The 21,504-nt window shown below is 38.0% G+C and overlaps 1 protein-coding gene across 4 annotated transcripts in view; it reads right to left on the bottom strand.

Annotated features, from left to right (window-relative positions):
- wdr33 (WD repeat domain 33) overlaps window positions 1–18,744 on the bottom strand; it is a 59,649-nt gene extending 40,905 nt beyond the window's left edge. For all 4 annotated transcript variants that reach the window (XM_058990045.1, XM_058990046.1, XM_034039753.3 and 1 more), the window contains exons 1-6: window positions 18,503–18,744; window positions 8,448–8,678; window positions 8,174–8,242; window positions 7,962–8,066; window positions 6,231–6,326; window positions 4,099–4,250 (exon numbers count right to left, since the gene is read on the bottom strand). In XM_058990045.1, the coding sequence (XP_058846028.1) occupies window positions 4,099–4,250; window positions 6,231–6,326; window positions 7,962–8,066; window positions 8,174–8,242; window positions 8,448–8,651 (626 nt within the window). In that variant the 5' untranslated portion in view covers window positions 8,652–8,678; window positions 18,503–18,744. The remainder of the gene's footprint in view (window positions 1–4,098; window positions 4,251–6,230; window positions 6,327–7,961; window positions 8,067–8,173; window positions 8,243–8,447; window positions 8,679–18,502) is intronic.
- Between the last annotated feature and the right edge of the window lie 2,760 nt (window positions 18,745–21,504).

The raw sequence follows: 21,504 nt of genomic DNA, 5'->3' as shown, positions 1-21,504 counted from the left end.
AAGCATGTCTAATAGTTGGAGCTTAGGAACTAGAAACCAGGAAGGCCTTTAAGTTAGAGCAGAAGGACATTGGTGTATGTTGTCCCAGTGATTAAAGGGAAGCAACAGTTGTTGGAGCCGAGAGAAGGAGATAATTTGGTCCTGTCACTAGGAAATGGTGCACCTGGGAGGCAGCATGGTCTAGTGTTAACAATTTTATTGGTATAGTAAATTAATGACCTTAAAAGCAGTTTGGCTTTGAACTTTATGAGGAGGGGTACTAGTGTGAATAGTTTTTGAATTTGGACTCATTATTAATAGGTCGGATACTGGAATTGTCCATTGTTCAGAGCATGGTATGAGGCAAATTCCAGAAAACTACAAAACTCCTATTTTTGAATCTTCAAAAGGTAGATTGAAACATGGGACCTCTCAATTCTACTGTGGTTACAGGCCCTTTTGGAACATGATGCCAAATATCTCATTTGGAAAAAGATGCTTTCCCAAAGCATGTGTTAAAGCAGCACTGAAACCCTTCTGTCAAAATCTGTGTCCAGACTGCTGTGTCTACTACTAAATGGTTGTAATGTCTGGCAAAAGCTCTACACCTTCCTATTAATTGCTGTTCTGTTCAAAGGAGATTCAGGAGGTAAAAGTAACATTGGAGGTCACCAAGACTTGCATCTATAGACAGGTTTTCAAAGCCAAAGGTTAATAAACCAATTGTATTAACAGACTGAGAAACACCCATATTTTCCAATTGCCTACAGTAAGATGTCCTATTTGAGAGCACTTTGATCCCAACTGGAACCATGGTTTTCAGGGAGTGCAATGAAGGACTCTCAAGACAGCAAGAGCCATAACGCATAAACTAAATGTCCATGCTCATATACAATATTTGGGGCTTCTGTTTTTTGGTTATTAATTCAACTTTGATGCTTATTGTTAGCTATTTGAGTTATGTAAATCGTTTTTTTCGTAGCTTTCGCTTTTTATATACTGTAGGAAATTATTGTTTTCGGATACAGTAGTCTCCAGCTAAAAGAACACCCCTCGGGATGCAAGCGAAGTGCAAGACTGAGTTAGCCACCAGACACAATATGAATCAGTAAATATGTATTACTTGTCATGATGCACATGCATCAACATATGAAATGAACTGAAGAGTAAAAGAAAATCAATAGGCAAGTGTATGTTAATAAACTATAATAATAAAGTAACAGACAAACTAATGTTAATAAACTGATATAGTTGCGCCTTTTGACGTTTGTTTACATGCCAGTTTGTAGCGATGAGGTGCACTCATGGAAATCAGAATACAAAACGAGTCAATGATATGACAGCGGTTCTGGAAAGATTTAATAAACCAATCATTGTGCCTCAAGACCCTCTTGATGACAAGTCGCTTTTGACCATTTTAATTCAAGTTTGAGGAGTTATCAGGTTACAAAACAGTACTGTATCCGTTGTGAGTGAATCGCCATTGGTGCCAAGAAGGTGTTCTTTTAAAGTAAAGTTCAGTTTCACCACAAGGGTGTTCCCTTAGGCGAAGTGTTCTCTTAGGAGGTGTTCCTATTCGCGGAGTCTACTGTACTTTACAAAATGCTTGGCCTTTTTTTCTGTCAAAATATGTATAGTAGTAACTGGACAGTGCTTGCACACTTAAGTTGTACCAAAATCATTCTTCTGGGGGTTTCGTGTGTAGGCATTTTTTTACATTTTGCCACAATTTGCAATTTTGTTTTAAATCCTCTGCATCTTAACTGTAATACAGCTTTAAATCCTGTGAACAAGCCTCCATTCCTAATTGTAATCTTGTTTTAAATCTCGCAAGTGGAGTCTCCAATAGAAATGTAGGAATGTGCCATCACTCAGTAGTTGGGGTGGGTTTAAAGTATAGAGATTGAATCAATGATAGATACAAGTCAGGAAGGAGGGACATTGCCCAGCTGCACTGGGAAAGGCAGTTTGTTTTTTTTAATGGGAAAGGGGTGGTCAATGTGAATTGAGTAACCATTTTCACTGTTTTCTGGTGTTTATTGGCTATACTCCGATTACATTTTTTATTGGTTAAAACCGAAAATCAGAAGCCCTAAATATTTTATACTACATGACATAGCAAACAAAAAAAAAAAGTTTTGGGGATAAAAATCTCCAGTTCTCGGGCTTCATTGGTCAGTCTTTTCTTGCTGTCTTCAACCATTTCTTCGTCGAATACAAGCAAATGTATAGATAATGCAATTGCAAAAGTGTGCATCATTCAGCCTGGTTGGGGCTTTGAGTGTCTAAACTGCCTTTACCAATGAAGCTGCAGTCAAGCTAGGTTGGGATTAAAAGATCCAGTAACATCAAGAATGTTCTTTACAAATGAGTGTCAAGACCAGTGATCTGACTTAAAAACAAAAAGACAGATATAAAGATGGGACCGGTACCTTCACAGGAAGAGTGGTGTATAATCCAGTTATAATTTCAAAATCCAGTTCAGGGTTTAGATTGTCCCTACATGCAAGACCCTCATTTCACAAGCAGGGCTGTAGAGGGTTGTTTAAGAGGGCTGAAAGATCCAGTATGTTTTAAAAATGACAACTTCAGACAACTATACTTAAAAGCTGGGGAGCAAATGTATCCATGGCAGGGTTTAAATTGTAATAAATCAAGCCACAGAGTTGTGTATGCATCCACTGAACAATACAGGCCAGGCTTAATAGGAGACCAGATAGAGTGGTACCCTCACAAGCAGGAAGGGAATGACGGATCTTATCCTGTCTCTCAAAGGTAATATCCTTTACAAGCAGGGACATCAAAACGGTGATTGACTAGTGAGGTGGTAAGAGGGTTTTGGGGCAACCCTGCAGTTCAGACAAGATAATACAAACAGGCATTTTGAAGAGGTCATGCTTAAAACAAACTGATGACTAATTACAAGTTAAATCAAGAGATGAAATAGCTAAGGTGTTAATTTGGTTTTTTTGCACTGCTAATTAAGATAACATTCTCAGAAGTCATTTCGCATTGTGTTGATCTGTTTTCGCTAAGTATTTAGTTTCCACTTATTCACTTTGCGTTACAGGTTTCAGTGTCCCTCTTTCCTACGAGCAGCATAGAATGCTGTCCTTTCATTTTGTGGCAGAAATTTAAAACCGCAACAAAACACTAAAACTTATGGGAATGTTATGCTAATTACAGTCACTGCATTTATTTTTTAAAACCTTGGGTATTATACCTTTAAAACGGATGCAGTTTTTTGTGCCTCTCTGAAATAACGAACCAATTTCCAGGAGTTACAACCTGAATTCTTATACAATATAAATCTATTAAAAAAACAAACAAACAAACAAAAAAAAAAAAACAGTATTCTGACCCTTGGCAACTTTGGGGAAAATGTCAATAAAAATGGCAGAGATTTTGCACAGCTGCTACAGAAATTAAAATCCCATCTCCTGGCCAAAGAAGAGCAGGTACAAAGACTTATTTTTAAATCTGGCTACTTAATCCTCTGAAGAGTAAAATGCTGCTTAGCCTGGGAGCGGCTCTATAAGGCACGAAGAGGTTTTCAGGACCCTAAGAGTTCAACGACAACGTGTCAGGTTACCTGCAGTAAAACACACCTCTCCAAGGATAGACATTTCCCTTGTTGATATACAGCACAGTCCCTCAGTGTGATCTGAAAACTGCTTTAAGGGAGTTCTCTCAGTAAATACTGTTATTTATTTCTGCGTCTGTATTTATTCAAAGTTTCTGGTTAATGGATATAAATATTTATAATAAAAATACTTTATTTGGAAAGTTTGAAACCTTACCATACACAGCGTTTATATAGATAAATAAATATATGTATATAAAAAAATAAGCAAATATACATGGTCATGAAAATCAAGAGAAATATCAATGCAGTGTCACAAACTGCATATACACACATCTCTAGCTAAAAAAATCATATGGGACAAAACACAGCAACATTGTGAGAAGGTGGAAACAACCAGACAGAAGGTGTAAAGCAGGTGTAAAGACACTCCCACATTAGCGGCATTCAGCCCCTGTAGGCTTCTGCACGCTATACAATATAACAATAAAACCAGGCTGTGATAAACTACAGAAAATGGTAGATTGTGTATAAACCTGGCCTCTCTAATCGCCTCCTTGTGCGCCTGGAACATCTTGACGTTATTCATGTTGGACTGCCAGTACTTCACATAGCCACCATGGTCCGCTGTCAGCATCCACATGTCATTATGGGACCAGGTCATGGCTCGCACAGGGCTGTCGTGGGCCTGGGGTGGGGGGGGGGCGGGCGGAGAAAAAAAAAAAAAAAAAAGACTTATTGGTGACAGCTTGCAAATTAACTTATTTATTACAAATCTTTGTTGATGCTTGGAGTGAAAAAGAGAATAACTTACTGCACCACTTAACATTAAAACTGAAACTGGCTGGTTTATTCTTAAAACACTATTTGCAAATTACATACAGCACTGTGCAAAAGTTTTAGGCAGGTGTGAAAAAATGCTGTAAAGTAAGAATGCTTTCAAAAATAGACATGTTAATAGATTATATTTATCAATTAACTAAATGCAAAGTGAGTGAACAGAAGAAAAATCTAAATCAAATCCATATTTGGTGTGACCACCCTTTGCCTTCAAAACAGCATCAATTCTTCTAGGTACACTTGCACAAAGTCAGGGATTTTGTAGGCATATAGTCAGGTGTATGATTAAACAATTATACCAAACAGGTGCTAATGATCATCAATTCAATATGTAGGTTGAAACACAATCATTAACTGAAACAGAAACAGCTGTGGAGGAGGAATAAAACTGGGTGAGGAACAGCCAAACTCAGCTAACAAGGTGAGGTTGCTGAAGACAGTTTACTGTCAAAAGTCATACACCATGGCAAGACTGAGCACAGCAACAAGACACAAGGTAGATATACTGCATCAGCAAGGTCTCTCCCAGGCAGAAATTTCAAGGCAGACAGGGGTTTCCAGATGTGCTGTCCAAGCTCTTTTGACGAAGCACAAAGAAATGGGCAACGTTGAGGACCGTAGACGCAGTGGTCGGCCAAGGAAACTTACTGCAGCAGATGAAAGACACATCATGCTTACTTCCCTTCGCAATCGGAAGATGTCCAGCAGTGCCAGCAGCTCAGAATTGGCAGAAAACAGTGGGACCCTGGTACACCCATCTACTGTCCGGAGAAGTCTGGTCAGAAGTGGCCTTCATGGAAGACATGCGGCCAAAAAGCCATACCTCCGACGTGGAAACAAGGCCAAGCGACTCAACTATGCACGAAAACACAGGAACTGGGGTGCAGAAAAATGGCTGCAGGTGCTCTGGACTGATGAGTCAAAATTTGAAATATTTGGCTGTAGCAGAAGGCAGTTTGTTCGCCGAAGGGCTGGAGAGCGGTACACGAATGAGTGTCTGCAGGCAACAGTGAAGCATGGTGGAGGTTCCTTGCAAGTTTGGGGCTGCATTTCTGCAAATGGAGTTGGGGATTTGGTCAGAATTAATGGTCTCCTCAATGCTGAGAAGTACAGGCAGATACTTATCCATCATGCAATACCATCAGGGAGGCATCTGATTGGCCCCAAATTTATTCTGCAGCATGACAACGACCCCAAACATACAGTGAAAGTCATTAAGAACTATCTTCAGCGTAAAGAAGAACAAGGAGTCCTGGAAGTGATGGTATGGCCCCCACAGAGCCCTGATCTCAACATCATCGAGTCTGTCTGGGATTACATGAAGAGAGAGAAGCAACTGAGGCTGCCTAAATCCACAGAAGAACTGTGGTTAGTTCTCCAAGATGTTCGGGCCAACCTACCTGCCGAGTTCCTTCAAAAACTGTGTGCAAGTGTACCTAGAAGAATTGATGCTGTTTTGAAGGCAAAGGGTGGTCACACCAAATATTGATTTGATGTAGATTTTTCTTCTGTTCACTCACTTTGCATTTTGTTAATTGATAAATATAAACTATTAACATGTCTATTTTTGAAAGCATTCTTACTTTACAGCATTTTTTCACACCTGCCTAAAACTTTTGCACAGTACTGTATATTTCTGCCAAACCTACATAATGCATTACTAGTAAAACAGACTACTACAGTTTATAAGTAGTTTTGTGTGAAAATCTCACCACTTCCAACAATCAGTTTATTCCTTGCGATAAAAATTTCAGCCAATTCCAGCAATGACTGACTTCAAATAAAATTGACATTAAATAGAAATAAAACACAAGAAAAGCAATGTTACCTGTAGGATGGTTTCAAAGTTGAAGGTCAGTCCATTCCATAGTGTGAACTCTCCACTGGAGGCCCCAGTAACCAGGCGCCTGCCTTCGGGGGTCCACTGCCATGGAAAGAAGGAAGCAGTTTTTAGTCTTTTCTTTTCATTGTCATTTTCCTCTTGTGCATTTACATTGACCTCCTGTAAGTAGCTTTGTAATTGTTTCTGCTGGTATCACTGCATAGTAACAAGATTTGCAGCAGTTTATATATTTAATAGTTGAAGGAGAGGCTCAGAAACCACACCTCATTTGTTTTCTGTTACACTGACCAAATTTAACCAGAATTGTGGTTTTATGAAAAAAATCTTTACCACCTAAAATTTCTACAGCTGTGGCTTTAATTACACCGTGTAACAATTTTTTTTTTTTTTTTTGGTTCCTGGGTAGTAAGCGTTATTTCCTAATTGCTTATGCCTCAAAAGTATAGAAAATGGCTATTATTCCCCACAAACTTTGCTTTTGTGACCAGGACAGTGATATTTTGAAATTTACCTATTTTCCAGAACATTCCAGATAGATTCAGTGCTGAGTAAACTTGGAGTAACTTCTAGAACTTTCCAGTAATATAAATAGTAGTATAAATACAGGGGTCTTAAGCCCACCAGTTCAGTTTAGTTCCAGCTGCCTAAGTGGATACATATCTGCATTTTTCTGAGATGGCATCAAGGTCATAGGAGACTTCAAAATGTTGGCATTCCTGATGGGTCTCCAAGGTGGTTTTACCAAGTTTCCTTGCTATCTTTGCCTTTGGGACAGCAGGGACACCAAGGTGCACTACCACAGGTGGGACTGGCCACAGCGGACCGAGTTCTCTGTGGGGAGGAACAACGTCAAGTGGGAGCCACTGGTGGACCCCCGGAAGGTGCTGATGCCACCACTGCACATCAAATTGGGCCTTATGAAACAATTTGTCAGAGCTCTAGATAAGGAGTCGGCAGCCTTCAAGTACCTCCAAGACTTCTTCCCTAAGCTGTCTGAGGCAAAGGTCAAAGCCGGTGTCTTCGTCGGACCACAGATAAAGAAGATCCTGGAGTGCAATGAATTCCCCAAGAAGCTCACTAGTAAGGAGAAAGCGGCTTGGAACAGCTTTGTCGCAGTGGTTCGGGGCTTCCTGGGCAATCACAAGGCCGAAAACTATGTGGAACTGGTTGAGACTCTGGTGAAGAACTACGGCACAATGGGCTGTAGGATGTCCCTCAAAGTCCATATCCTTGATGCTCATCTTGATAAATTCAAGGAGAACATGGGAGCGTACTCGGAGGAGCAAGGCGAGCGCTTGCACCAGGATATACTGGACTTTGAACGCCGCTACCAAGGACAGTATAACGAGAACATGAAGGGAGACTACATTTGGGGGCTGATTCGTGAAAGTGATTTACAGTATAATAGTAAATCTCGAAAAACTACTCACTTCTAAATCTTTTGTAGTCATTTTTGTATTACTTTAGTATAAATACATGTTAATTTGGATTCATATGTTGTTTTTTTCTGACTATGTGAACGAAGAGACACAAATTCGCCCATTTTCTCATTGGAAATAGGTAAATTTCAAAATATCACTGTCCTGGTCACAAAAGCAAAGTTTGTGGGGAATAATAGCCATTTTCTATACTTTTGAGGCATAAGCAATTAGGAAATAACACTTACTACCCAGGAACATAAATTGTGTTACATAGTGTTATTTTTTAATGACTCACCCGGACGACAAAAACAGGGCACTTGACTTTGTTGGTAGAAGTTCTGACAAACTTGGTGGTGACTGCATTCATGGGGTTTTTTAGCATTCCCACTGGAGGAACAAGCTATGGGAGAGGATACACTTATCAGTGACAGAGAAATGCACTAAAACACAACCTTAATGAAGAGAACTAACACACAGTGCAACTTGTCTCAGAAGGCTCTTACTTACATCGTTGTAATAGCCAGCATCAGGCTGGATGACTCGGAGATCTCGATAGTCTCTCTGCCACAGACGATTCTGGGGAGGGAGGGATATTAAAAACACACACACGCATTACTCCAAGAACATTCAAAGCAACTCAACCTGTATTTGCAACAGTTTAACATGGCTATGAATTTCTTGCACTTAGCACATGGGGACAGGACAGTTTACAATTAGTGCAATTAGTGATACATCTGATTTAGAATTAGGGGTCTGTTCTCCTGAGTTGCCAGGTGCATACCTCGATGTGGCGAATGACGGAAGGATTGTAGTCAATGGTTTTGCGGTTCACTGCCTTTCTCATGCGTTTCCCATCAAAGGTGAGCTGCTGCATGGCCTGCTGCTGGGCAAAGTCGGGCCGCTTGTAGAAGAGCTGCCGTGGAGCCTGGTGCTGAAACCGCGGCATGTGGAAGAACCGGGGCGGGGAGGTGATGTCCGTCGCCATGGTGAGCACACCTAGGGGTCAGCACAGCTAGGAGAGGGAGAGGGAGAGAGTTAGCTGGACAGTCAATTCTTGTTTCGAGAAGTGAATTATAATTCTATAATCTGTAGCAATATAATAACAAGCCACATGGTGCCACTATTAGGGGTGTGCGATAATACCGATTTAGCTGTATATTGCGATATTCATCAGGCAATAAAATAACCAGTATTTGACAACCAATACCAGTGTTTTTGGTTAAACTGATTCAGGGAAACTGGAAAATGTCGACTATCTCACGAGATAATCACTTCCAGCAAGAACTCGTAATGTGAGCTGTGTTAACAAAAGAAAATATGGCAGTAGCACAGATTTTGATCTGCTTAAATCCTGCAAAGCAAAGGTCACATGTGTGGAATCATTTCCTAATAAATTAAAAAGGATGCCTGTATAGCATCAAACATTGCAGTATGTTGTTTATGCAAGGCCGAAGTAAAATCTGCTGGCGGTACCACCTACCTTACATACAGCGGTATAGTCCTACATCTTAAAAGTACCGGAACAGCAATTAAAATATAGATTTTTCAAAAACTAATTATACGAATTCACGTTTTATTTGTACACTGAAGTTGAGGTAACATTTAATAGTTAATGCATGCGTCTCGCATGTGACTTTTAGGCTACTCCCCCTTGATCAGTGCTACCAGATTGGCGGATTTCCAGCCAAATTTGGCTTGTTTTGAAAGCATCTAGCGGGTAAAAGCCTGTTGTGGTTTTGTTATTTTGACTTTTTATCATGCATGTTTTTTTCTATTCCTTTCGATTATGAGGTCATCTCCTGCGCAGACCTTCAAATCACTACGATGCCCTGTCTAGTATATCACATCCTCCCCCTCCCCCTGTCTCTTTTCTGGAGTTCTGCATTCAATAAAATTATGAAGTACACAAACGCAGTTATTTTTTATTTGTCACCAATTTAAGAACTGTATCAGTGTAATTTTAATTGTTTTTACATTTATTTTTAAAGATCGGCTGCTGACAGTTCTGGACAATGAGATTTTACTCTATATTCTTTTTTCCCTGGACCTACCGCATTTTGATCTCATCAGATAAAAAAAAAGCAGTTCTGGTACTGTAAGTTGTGAGGAAAAAAAACAAGCAAAGCAGATACATAAATGTTCTTATTTATGCTTTTGTAATTATTTATATATATATATATATATATATATATATATATATATATATATATATATATATATATATATATAAATATAAATTACAAAAGCATATATATATATATATATATATATATATATATATATATATATATATATATATATATATATATATATATATATATATATAAAATCTCAAATCAAATTTTATTTCTAAAGCGCCTTTCATATAAAATCTTGAAAGCAAGGTCAGTCGTTTATTCCAAACCCTGGGTCTCTGCACTGACCGATATATAAAGCAGCTTTAAACCCGTGTTTATGGCCAGTCATAGGATGCACTTTTGATAAACATGTTTTTTGAGAATTTTAAATAGCTTTCAAACCAGCACTGTTTTTCTATTTTTCAAACTGGGAGCACATGCATGTACTTCAGAGGATCTAACAAAAATGAGTTACTGGGCATTTCATTCGAGAATTTAATTTGTCATATCGGCATCATTCGGTGTTGAATTCCAATATGTATTGCAATAGATCCTCAGTCCCAATACCCACCCCTAGCCACTATCAGTACTTTTATGACGTCAACTACAGACCAGGGTTACGTAACTGGTGGAGTTTTTAACTGAACTTAAAGGCCATTGACCTTGTGGGTGATGTCGATTTAGAGAAACGCCTTTATCATATACGAGATGCACAAAACCATGGTTACCAACATTCTAATTGAAATAACGCTTGGTCACAGCGAAGCTATCCCTTGTAAAGCTAAAGTTCCTACACATTTAAAAATGGTCTCAAATACACCGTAGAAAATGCAGCATATAAAGTGTATTACATAGACTTTTACAAATAAAAATAGTATGCAGAGAACAAAACATTAGATAGCTGAACAGAACTAACTTGCACTTATTCTGAGCGCCGCTCTTCTGCTTAAGCACAGCTGGACTCACTGGAGGCAAGGCAGACTGGCCCGCTTCGTCCTGCCGCGGAGACTTCAGCCGTCGATCAGGATAGTGTGTGCACAATACTTTAAGTGTTTTCCTCTTGCACCCCATTTTCAAATCAAACTTGTTACTGTCATCGTATATACCTTTAATAGCAAAAGCTTACCTACACCTAATTTCAAATTAGGCACTTTAAATGACAGGCGCTGTAGCTGGCAAATGCACAGTCATTTAAACGAACGAGAGCATTCTGGCGCTGCTTCAGCCAATGAGATCTGTCAGAACAGGATGATACGACTGCCGGTGAAAGTACTCTAGCCTAGTAAGGAACCACTGAGTCAACTGACCTTGACCCCTAGCCATTCAGAGCGGAAATGAAGTGCAGCAGCCCCTTTCATCGCAGTAAAGGGCTATTAAATTGTTTGATTTTTGGATGAGAAACGCAGAGATCACCACCCGGTCCTGCTAAATCTGAATGTAATATGGATCGGGTGCAAGCTGCCACATAGTTATTGCTCCGAAGAGAAAGTCTGAATACAAAAATCGCAGCGAAACATTGGGTGTAAAAAAAACGCAGTAAATCAACGCTGTAGTGTGATTAGCCCTTAAGACAACCATGTGCCATTGTTCAGAGTACAGACCAAGAATGGCAAAAACTGGGGCTGTGTACTTTGTTTACAGCAGTATACCAATATTTAAAGTAAATTAAATACAAACAAAATACTTAACTGCTACCAATTTTAAAACATGTCATGTGTACTGCGTTTGTTTTCTGCAACTGATCGAGCAGTTTACAAGATTTGCAGGTTAACAAAACAAGCACACTGAGATGAAAAGGTAAGAGTAGAAACAAAAGACTTTCTTCGTTTTATTTTATTAAACCAAGAAGTTCGTAAGCTAAATGAAATATATTTATTAAAGTTCATATTCACAATGCGCAAGGTACCAAAGCTGACTAATGCATGATTTCAAATAAGGAACACACAATATGAAAAGGAGATTTATTAACAATGAACAAATCTGAAAAAACATTTTTGACATACCTGGGTACACAGTTACCATAAGTCACTTTTTGGTTTTTAAAAGACTGAAACCATAACTGATGGGTTTAACATTCAGCATCAGGAACATGCCACATACACCCTGCTTGGAATTCAGACATTAAATTGCTGCAACACATTAAAGACTCTCATTTGTGGCTATGATTGAAATGCGATATTGTATTTTGGTTAAGTACTGTATACACAACAAAATTATTTCAAATTAGAAACTAATTCAGTGAAATTGAGTGTTAATAAAAATCGGTAAAATTTTGTTGGGTATTGGTTATAAGATTCTTTATCAGTGTCAGGATTGGTCTACTTCTATCATGCACCTATTGATTTTAATATCTATGGCCACATGCTGTCAATAAACACCACTGTATAAACCATGTTCTACATAGGCACATCTATCTAATCCCAATACTAATCTTCACAAAGAAATCTATAAAAGGTGTCCTCCCGTTCCAACCCTTGAGAACTTTCATAGCTAACTCTGCCAAACAGATACGGAACCCTGTCTTTACAGGGGAGCACAGCTCTAAACATAGAAACTGAAATAGACTGACCATAATTGAAAGCAACAGAACCCTTCTGCATGGGAGCATTTAGGCGTCTCAAACCAAAACCCAAGCCTACCAGGTCACCATAACACTTCAGCATACCACATTTAATTGTGTTCTCAAAAACCAAACGAAACACCTACAAATTTAACAAACCTGTACTGAAGTCCTGAAAATATCAACTGAAGAGATAGAAAAGCCAGATACAGTATAATCTGTTATAGATGCGGAGCACATTCAAGACAATCCAATGAGCTCAAGCGGTTTCTCTAGATCATCGGTAATATGTAGCAAAGATACACACACGAGCAACGAAAGACACCGACACACCAACACCTGCTAAAAGTGGCAGGTTGATTTCTACTAGGAATGGAAACTGCCTGAAAGCAAGTGTTCTGTATCAACAGGATCATCAACGTGGCACTGAAACAGTTAATGTTCGCTGCTGGACACCACCTGTAAATAGAACTATTGAGAGACTAGACGCTATGTCAAAGCATTTGGCACAGCTGTCGTGCAACAATTGTATTGTAGTATTCATATTGCACTTTATTAAACACACCTTCATCACGTTTGGGATTACCTGCGGACAACTGCATTGTGTTGGGCTGTCTGAGCATATAGAAAAGCCGTAACTACTTCAATATGACACAAATAGGCCTGATTTAAACATTTGTCAAGATTAATGACTACTGATGACGTAAAGTCTCTCCCTAAATAGGCATGTTGCACTCATTTTCAAGAAAGTTGCATGTGGCTCTGCATCTTGGTGAGCCAAAAAGTTTAAAAATATAGTTCACAAGTTTAAAGGATGTGATGAAAAACAGAAGGCAGAAAGAACTGGCAATCAAATAACATGAAAGATATGTGATGAGAATAATTTACATCTCTTCAAGCAGACTATTGATCAAAAAGTCTTCAGTGAGCTTTACGCTCCCTCTTGTGGAAAGTGGTAATCCCTCAAATGTCTTATTTTTATGACATCCCACCCTAAAATTTAAAGCATTTACAGTAGGTTGAACAAACAGGTGAAAGAAAAAAAACAAGGAAAAACACAGAAGGGTAATAAAATAAGTGGAACAGACTGACAGAACATTTGTACGGATCAGTAATTATGGATACCTACAATACATGAGTGGGAAGAACTGTTTTTACTGCCTGCAAAATGTACTGTTCACCTCTGGAATGTTTATTTGCGTATGTGTGAGAGCACTGAATATGGTCCCCTGGTTGAAGATAATAAACTGCTGTCAAACTTCAAGAGAATCATCGAAAACAGCTGTATACTGAATGTGAAACCACCATCTTAAAGCCTGTGGTCTTCTTTATTTTTATTATGGTTAAAACAATGAAACTTAATTTTTACTTGACAGAATTGTAGACTATAGTGGTGTACCAAATAGAAATGACAATATCAAACAGTACTGACCAGCATGGAAATGTCTATATTTGGTCTGAAGTCCCGTTTAATGAACCATGCAAATATAAAACCACCTCAGCTGCAAATTCAAAATAGGAGCGGTTAGCAAAGAAATCTGGTGACTATATATATATATATATATATATATATATATATATATATATATATATATATATATATATATATATATATATATATATATATATAATCTCACACACGGCTTAATGGTGTCCATGTGGCAATTGCCGAGGGTGCCCTTCTTAATTGCAGCAATACCCATCAAAATATGTCTATTCACAGCAATTATGGCTGCAGTACCCTTTCCACAACAGAAACTAAAGATGTCTGTACACACCAAATTAGGAAGTGTTTGGATCCAAACAATAACATGATTATGTGATTTGCATGGCTAAGTCACATTAGCAGTAAAAAACAACTAACCAACACGAACACCTCCCTTTCAAGCACATGGATTTCTACCATGCATAATTGAGTATTTAAATATTTCTAAAAAAAGTAGGCCTTGCACAATCTGTAAATTTTTTTTGCAAATCTATCATTTTTTCAGGCCAGTAATTTAGAAATATTTAAGATACTTACAACTGTTTTTCATTCAAGATTATAACAAATATGGTTAAATTGCCGTTACCCCCTAATTTTAAAATGTCCATATTTAACACAACAAAACCAAAAGAGTAGGAAATACTTTAGTATTATAGTGTTTATTATCATTATTTGTCCATCTTATGATAAAGGCAAGTGTGTTTTTTCAGTTCATCTACAAATGCAACACAACACCTCTGCATTTTGTCTGCAACATGTGGAACAAGAGGTTAGCTCATGTTAAAAACTGTGTAAAATATATGCCAGGGCTTCTCAGACCTGGTCCTAGGGACCCCGTGTCTGCTGGTTTTCGTTCTGAGCTCTCAATTACTAAACAAAACCCTTAAATGAAGTGTTCATTTGCTTAATTAGACCTTTTTACTTGTTCTCAGCGCCTACAAAGTTGCAGTGTTCAATAAAATGTTACAGCTAACTTGAAATCTGCAACTGTTAAAGAGCTGAAAACAAGTAAAAAGGTCTAATTAAGAAAATGACCAGTTAATTTAAGTCTAATTAAGCAATTGAGAGCTCAGCTGGAACAAAACCCAGCAGACACAGGGGGTCCCAAGGACCAAGTTTGAGAAGCCCTGATATATGCTATTACAATTGAACAAAATGGTCCCATGGTGTAGCGGTAAAAGCCAATGCCTTCAGCGTTGGGAGCTACATCCTCACAGGCTCCAATGCAATTAGCCACATTGCCGGTAGGGAGATTTAATTTCCTGGTCAGGGATCTCACCGCCTCTCGGTCTATGTCTCTCGGTACGGTCTCGGCAATGCTGTGTTCCTCCAAAAAATGAAATTGTCATCATGCAGAGGCACGGCGTGTAAAAGAGAGCAGCTGCTACGGGGGGAGCTGGTTATTAGAATACATTTAGGGTATCTTTCAGTTACATACCCCTTTTTTAATATTTTTTATTACTCATCCTTGCATTATATACTGTGGCCCAAAAGCATGACGTAAATAAAAAGGGGTGACTGATATAAAAATGCTCCCTTTTTATTTCCGTCATGCTTTTCTGTATTTGCTACACTTCTCTGTGAATTCGACATGCATCTTTGTAGATTCGCCTGCACTTTAAGATGACACTGACTTGCACTTTTGGGCCATCGTAATTATATCTAGCTTTAAACATGAATTGATGTCAAGTCTTGCGTGATTCTTGTGTTTTTATCAGGATGGGAACAAATACAAAACATTCTGATTATGCTATAGTATCCTGCTCTTTGTGAATCCAACACTAGAGTTGCTCTGCTGTTAGAATTAATTTTACTTCTCAAAATTACACAACCTCCTACTCTTTGGCCTTGACTTGTTTAATGGCCTTGGTGCCCTCTGCCCCTTGTCTTTTTTTTTTTTTTTTTTACCAATTCAGAGCTCTGTGTGTAAACTATAGTTAATTACCTTCACCTTTTGTATTATTAGGATGATTTTGAAATTGACTGAAGTTGCTTAATTTTTGGAACTGCCCATATCAATACAAAATACAGTAAGGATAGCACAGAGTAAATTGCAAAACCAAGTTGGAAAAAAATACAAATTCATATTGGGAATAATAGTACAGCAACAGGTGAACATTTGAATGAAAACATGAAACTACATCACTTTAAACCAAACTGCACTTTCAGACCATAAGCAAGAAAGAAAATGCACACAACAGATGACAAAGATGCAAAACAATTGTCTACATTTCCAAAAAAGTTTGGTTATGTATTTCAGGAGAAAGACCTACCCCACAGCCTCAAACTGTGTTGAATATGAATGAATGAGAACAGTTTAACAGACATGTCAGTAACACACTTCCCTTCCACACCTATATATTCAAAATAACAGTATGTACAGTATATGAATCAAATTAAATATTTAATCCCCATTTATGTAACAATTTTCTAGAAATATGAAAAAATGTAATTGTGACATACAGATAGAAACCTAAGCAATGCTAACACCAAGTTTAATGTCAACTGGATAAGCGATTCTCCAGATATATGGTAAAATCTTATGGTGACATTTGCTGACTGAGTCCCTTCAATATATCCCCTCCGCAGGGGATAAAAAGAGCTGTATGGAAAAATAGACACACTTTGCCTCCATATAACTGATTCTTCACTTGAGCTAAAGAATTTGCTTTTCATGTTTCAGCACAGCTGGATAAGCGACCCTCTAGATACATTAAATAAAATGTGTATTACAGAGTGGGCCAGTCAGACTATTTAAGATTATGATACACTTAAGAACCTGTGCTAAAGACTGCAGGAAAGACAAACAAACAGCCTACATATACCCGGAGATTATGGTACATTTCATTATTTGTGCCAAAGAAGGTTGTAACATTTGGACAAGCTGGGGATAAAAGTGGAATTAAAAAGCAAAGAGTTTTACTGAAACTCTGAATCTGTATTTTACTAAGATTTCATAACCACAGGAGATTAAGATTTCAGAGTGCACCAGTCTTAAACCACTAACAGCTGGACACTGTCTTACCAAACTCTTTCTAAAACAAGGGATGACAAACTGCTACGCAACGGGAGTCTCTTTTCCATCCCTGAAAGAGGAAATGTAAGTCAGCCAGACAGGTATAAACACACACTAATTGGGAGTACCTGCTGATACTGATGATGGGGTAATAAGATTGACTGAAAAACTCACTTTTTCTAACCCACTGTCTGAGAGTACACAAAACTACCTTAATTCCAATTACTAATAGTTTATAAAGTTACAAAACACACACATAGATATTATTGACTTACATTAAAGGCATGGCATCATTTTACAGTTTTGTAGAACACCCCTCCCCCACCCAATCCCAATCCCAATCCCAATCCCACCCAAGCCTGAACTCTGAACATCACATTTGCTCTATTTTAAGAAATGTGATTGCATTATGTAAAAGGTTTGTAAACAAGATGGAACAGTGGGGAATTGTGCAACAAAGCCCGGCATTTATAAAATCTTTAACATTAACATCACATTTTCCTTGACCCTTTTAGCAGGGTGCTTTAATGATCTACATTTTTTTTGCGATCAGTCCAAAAAGTGAAGTTGCTAGATTTAAAAAAACAGAACTGCCTGGATTAAACAGTTTAGTTTTATTTACTGATTTTATTTATTTATTTTTAATCAATTCGGATAAAACAGTGAAGACCACAATATTTTAAGTGTTTGATAGGATGCATCAGATATTAGAATTAGCTGTTACCTGTTGCAATGAAAATAAAGCATGGGGCAATTGAATGTATAACCTGATGTTATATAAAAAATTGATTCCAATGTTTTAATAAGCCATTTTAAGCATAATTCCATTACATCAATGGATTTAAAGAAAATGCTTGGAGGTTGTATAAAATAAAAATTGGAGCACACTAAGACAGGAGTCTATAGGTAACAAGCTCAGGCGTGTCTTATTAAACCAGAAATGCATCAAACTGCTCGAAGTGCCGTAGAATTAAGTTATTTCATTATACTGCAGTCTCCAGTCCAACTGCACAGCAGGTTCCGTTTTTAACCCGGAATCACATGCGGTCTGTAGTGAACAGACCGGTCTTTTGCACAATAAGAAAGGAACGGCTGAGGGAGTGTTCTGTATCAAAAATACATTAAAATTTACCATTTTAATACAACCTTGATTTCCAGATATGCACACACATGCTTTTTATTCCGATACCGACCGTACACCAGTACATCATTGAACAATAGTACAATCAGCCTACATGCACGTTATTTCATCGTGGCTTGTCTAGTCGTGGTACATTTATTTAAATGATTACATTATGTAAACAGCAAAATAAACCACAAGAAAAAGCAACATTATTGATTTTTTTCAACATAAACAAACCAGGTGTTTTTAAATCTCAGTGACTGGCGTAGTAGAACTACCACCAGTCCAGTGTTTGTAATCACGTTGTCAGTGAGTAAAAAAATGCTGGTACCTGACATATACACTCAGTACAAAGAGACATATTAGAACTCATTACTATCTCCACACAATTCACTGGTCCTCCTCAAGATAATATGCCGTTTCTCGAACATTTTCCCAGAGAAGCGCTTGTGTTAATTTATTGACACAGCGGAAATTCTCTAATGGCGACAGGCTCTGGTCTGGCTCTTCCACCATAGGCCCTCCTTCACTCACCCACTCTATCTGCGACTCTGTCCCCGGGAAGGTTCTCCTGGGCCGGTCCCTGGTACTGTGCACAGTCCTCGGTGTGAACTACTCTGCTCTCCACTCTTACTTTGGGAGTTTCTCTAGTCTCTTTCTTTTCGCGTCTGTCTTGCAGTCACCCAAAGGCCTCCATCTCTCTGCGCAAGAACATGCGTCATCGCGCACGCGGCGGGAGAAGACGACGTCAACGTGCACATAACAACAAAAGACGTGACTGTACAAATCCTACCTGAAAATACTTTTGAAGAAAGCGGATTAGGGGAGTAGTGTGAAAGAAATTGAAGCCCATTTTTAACCGAGGATATACGCATATTGTTTAATACAAAAATAAACATGTTGTTAGGATTAGTTCAAATAATATATACTGGTAAAGCAGGTAGCAGAAATTACACATCGTCTGGACAGAAAAAATTCCCCCACAAAATTGAATTGGTGCTATAAATTTGGCCTAAATATACTATAAAAAGTATGTGATAAACAAGATCAGGAGGTAACGCGCTGAAATCTATGCACCATGTGCTAAATCAATACAGATGCCATACAAAATAATGCAATAATCTAGTATTACAAATCCGAAAAACGTCTTTCTTACCTTTGTGTAGATTTACAAATATTGTATAGTAATTCATATAGATAAAACAATACAATGTAAATGCAAAAATGGAAAAACTACACAATACACTTATTCAGTGTGAACATCACCCTGTCATTCTGTAATGTTCACTCTTGTTAAAGAAGATATGTACCAGTAATGTTAAAGGCTACCGATACTAAATACAAAATGTATACTTTATTAAAATAAAAAAGCAGGCTACTTTATTTTAAAGCTACTTTTAATAAACCACTGTTAGGGGCCCAACAGAAAACAACTTTGTCACTGAATTTATTTAAGTTTCTTTTAATTTTAGTAAATATATCACTATTGAGTGCTTTATACAGGTATGGCCAACAGTTTTGCATCATCACCTTGTAAAATAAACTACGGTATTGCTTCATAAATTCGAATGAAACCTACTGAATGTTATGTTAACATATTGAATTGCATACTGCTTTGTAGTCTTCCATATAGTTAATGGAAAACTGAAACAGACTGAAAAATTGTACATTTTGAAATCTAACATTAAATACTATACTACTATCATGGCTTACTGTAGACTTTTGCGATATCATTTAGTAGTTTCTTTGATTACACGATGTAAAATAAAAGAGCTAAATGATGTGTATATATAGTGTATGTGTGTGTGTGTGTGTGTATATATATATATATATATATATACACAGTGCCTTGCAAAAGTATTCAGACCCCTGACCAATTCTCTCATATTACTGAATTACAAATGGTACATTGAAATTTAGTTCTGTTTGATATTTTATTTTAAAACACTGAAACCCCAAATCAATTATTGTAAGGTGACATTGGTTTTATGTTGGGAAATATTTTTAAGAAGAATAAAAGACTGAAATATCTTGCTTGCATAAGTATTCAACCCCCACACATTAATATTTGGTAGAGCCACCTTTCGCTGCAATAACAGCTTTAAGTCTTTTGGGGTAAGTATGTACCAGCTTTGCACACAGTGTCGGAGTGATTTTTGCCCATTCTTCTTGGCAGATTTGCTCCAGGTTGTTCAGGTTGGTTGGACGACGCTTGTGGACCGCAATTTTCAAATAGTGCCACAGATTCTCAATGGGATTGAGATCAGGACTTTGACTGGGCCACTGTAGGACATTCATCTTTTTGTTCTTGAGCCACTCCAATGTTGCTTTGGCCTTGTGCTTGGGATCATTGTCCTGCTGAAAGGTGAATTTCCTCCCAAGCTTCAGTTTTTTAGCGGACTAAAGCAGGTTCTCTTGCAGTATTTCCCTGTATTTTGCTCCATCCATTCTTCCTTCAATTTTAACAAGATGCCCAGTCCCTGGTGATGAGAAGCATCCCCACAGCATGATGCTGCCACCACCATACTTCACTGTAGGGATGGTGTGTCTTGAGGCACGGGCAGTGTTAGGTTTGCGCCACACATAGTGCTTTGAGTTTTGGCCAAAAAGCTCTATCGTGGTCTCATCTGACCACAAAACCTTTTCCCACATCGCAGCTGGGTCACTCTTGTGCTTTCTGGCAAACTCCAGACATGCTTTCAGATGGTACTTTTTGAGTAACGGCTACTTTCTTGCCACCCTCCCATACAGGCCAGTGTTATGCAGAGCTCTTGATATGGTTGACAGGTGCACCATTACTCCACTCCCAGCCACTTAACTCTATAGCTCCTTCAAAGTGATTGTTGGCCTCTCTGTGGCTTCTTGTTTGAGCGCTGAGTTTTGAGGGATGACCTTTTCTTGGCAGTGCCTGGGTGGTGTGATGCAGCTTCCACTTCCTGATTATTGATCCAACTGTGCTCACTGGGATATCCAAACACTTGGATATTATTTTGTACCCTTTCCCTAATCTATGCATTTATATTACTTTATCTCTAACTTCTGTAGAATGCTCTTTGGTCTTCATTTTCCTTCAGATTCACAACCTGACCAATGATCCTTCAACAGTGGGGTTTTTATCCAGAAAATGTGACAGCAACTTTAATGGTTCACAGGTGGAGGCCAATGCTAAGGTAATTGTGTCCTCGTTAGGGCAATTTCTTTCATCGGTGTAAACTAGGAGCTTCCACAGCACAGGGGTTGAATACTTATGCAAGCAAGATATTTCAGTTTTTTATTTTTCTTAAAAATATTTCCCAACATAAAATCAATGTCACCTTACAATAATTGATTTTGAGTTTCAGTGTTTTAAAATAAAATATCAAACAGAACGAAATGTCAATGTACCATTTGTAATTCAGTAATATGAGAGAATTGGTCAGGGGTCTGAATAGTTTTGCAAGGCAATGTATATATATATATATATATATATATATATATATATATATATATATATATATATATATATATATATATATGAACATCATTTAGATATTTTA

The sequence above is a fragment of the Acipenser ruthenus genome, chromosome 17 (assembly GCF_902713425.1).
Source record: "Acipenser ruthenus chromosome 17, fAciRut3.2 maternal haplotype, whole genome shotgun sequence".
Taxonomy (NCBI): Eukaryota; Metazoa; Chordata; class Actinopteri; order Acipenseriformes; family Acipenseridae; genus Acipenser; species Acipenser ruthenus.
This window is presented reverse-complemented; position numbering and strand designations above follow the sequence as displayed.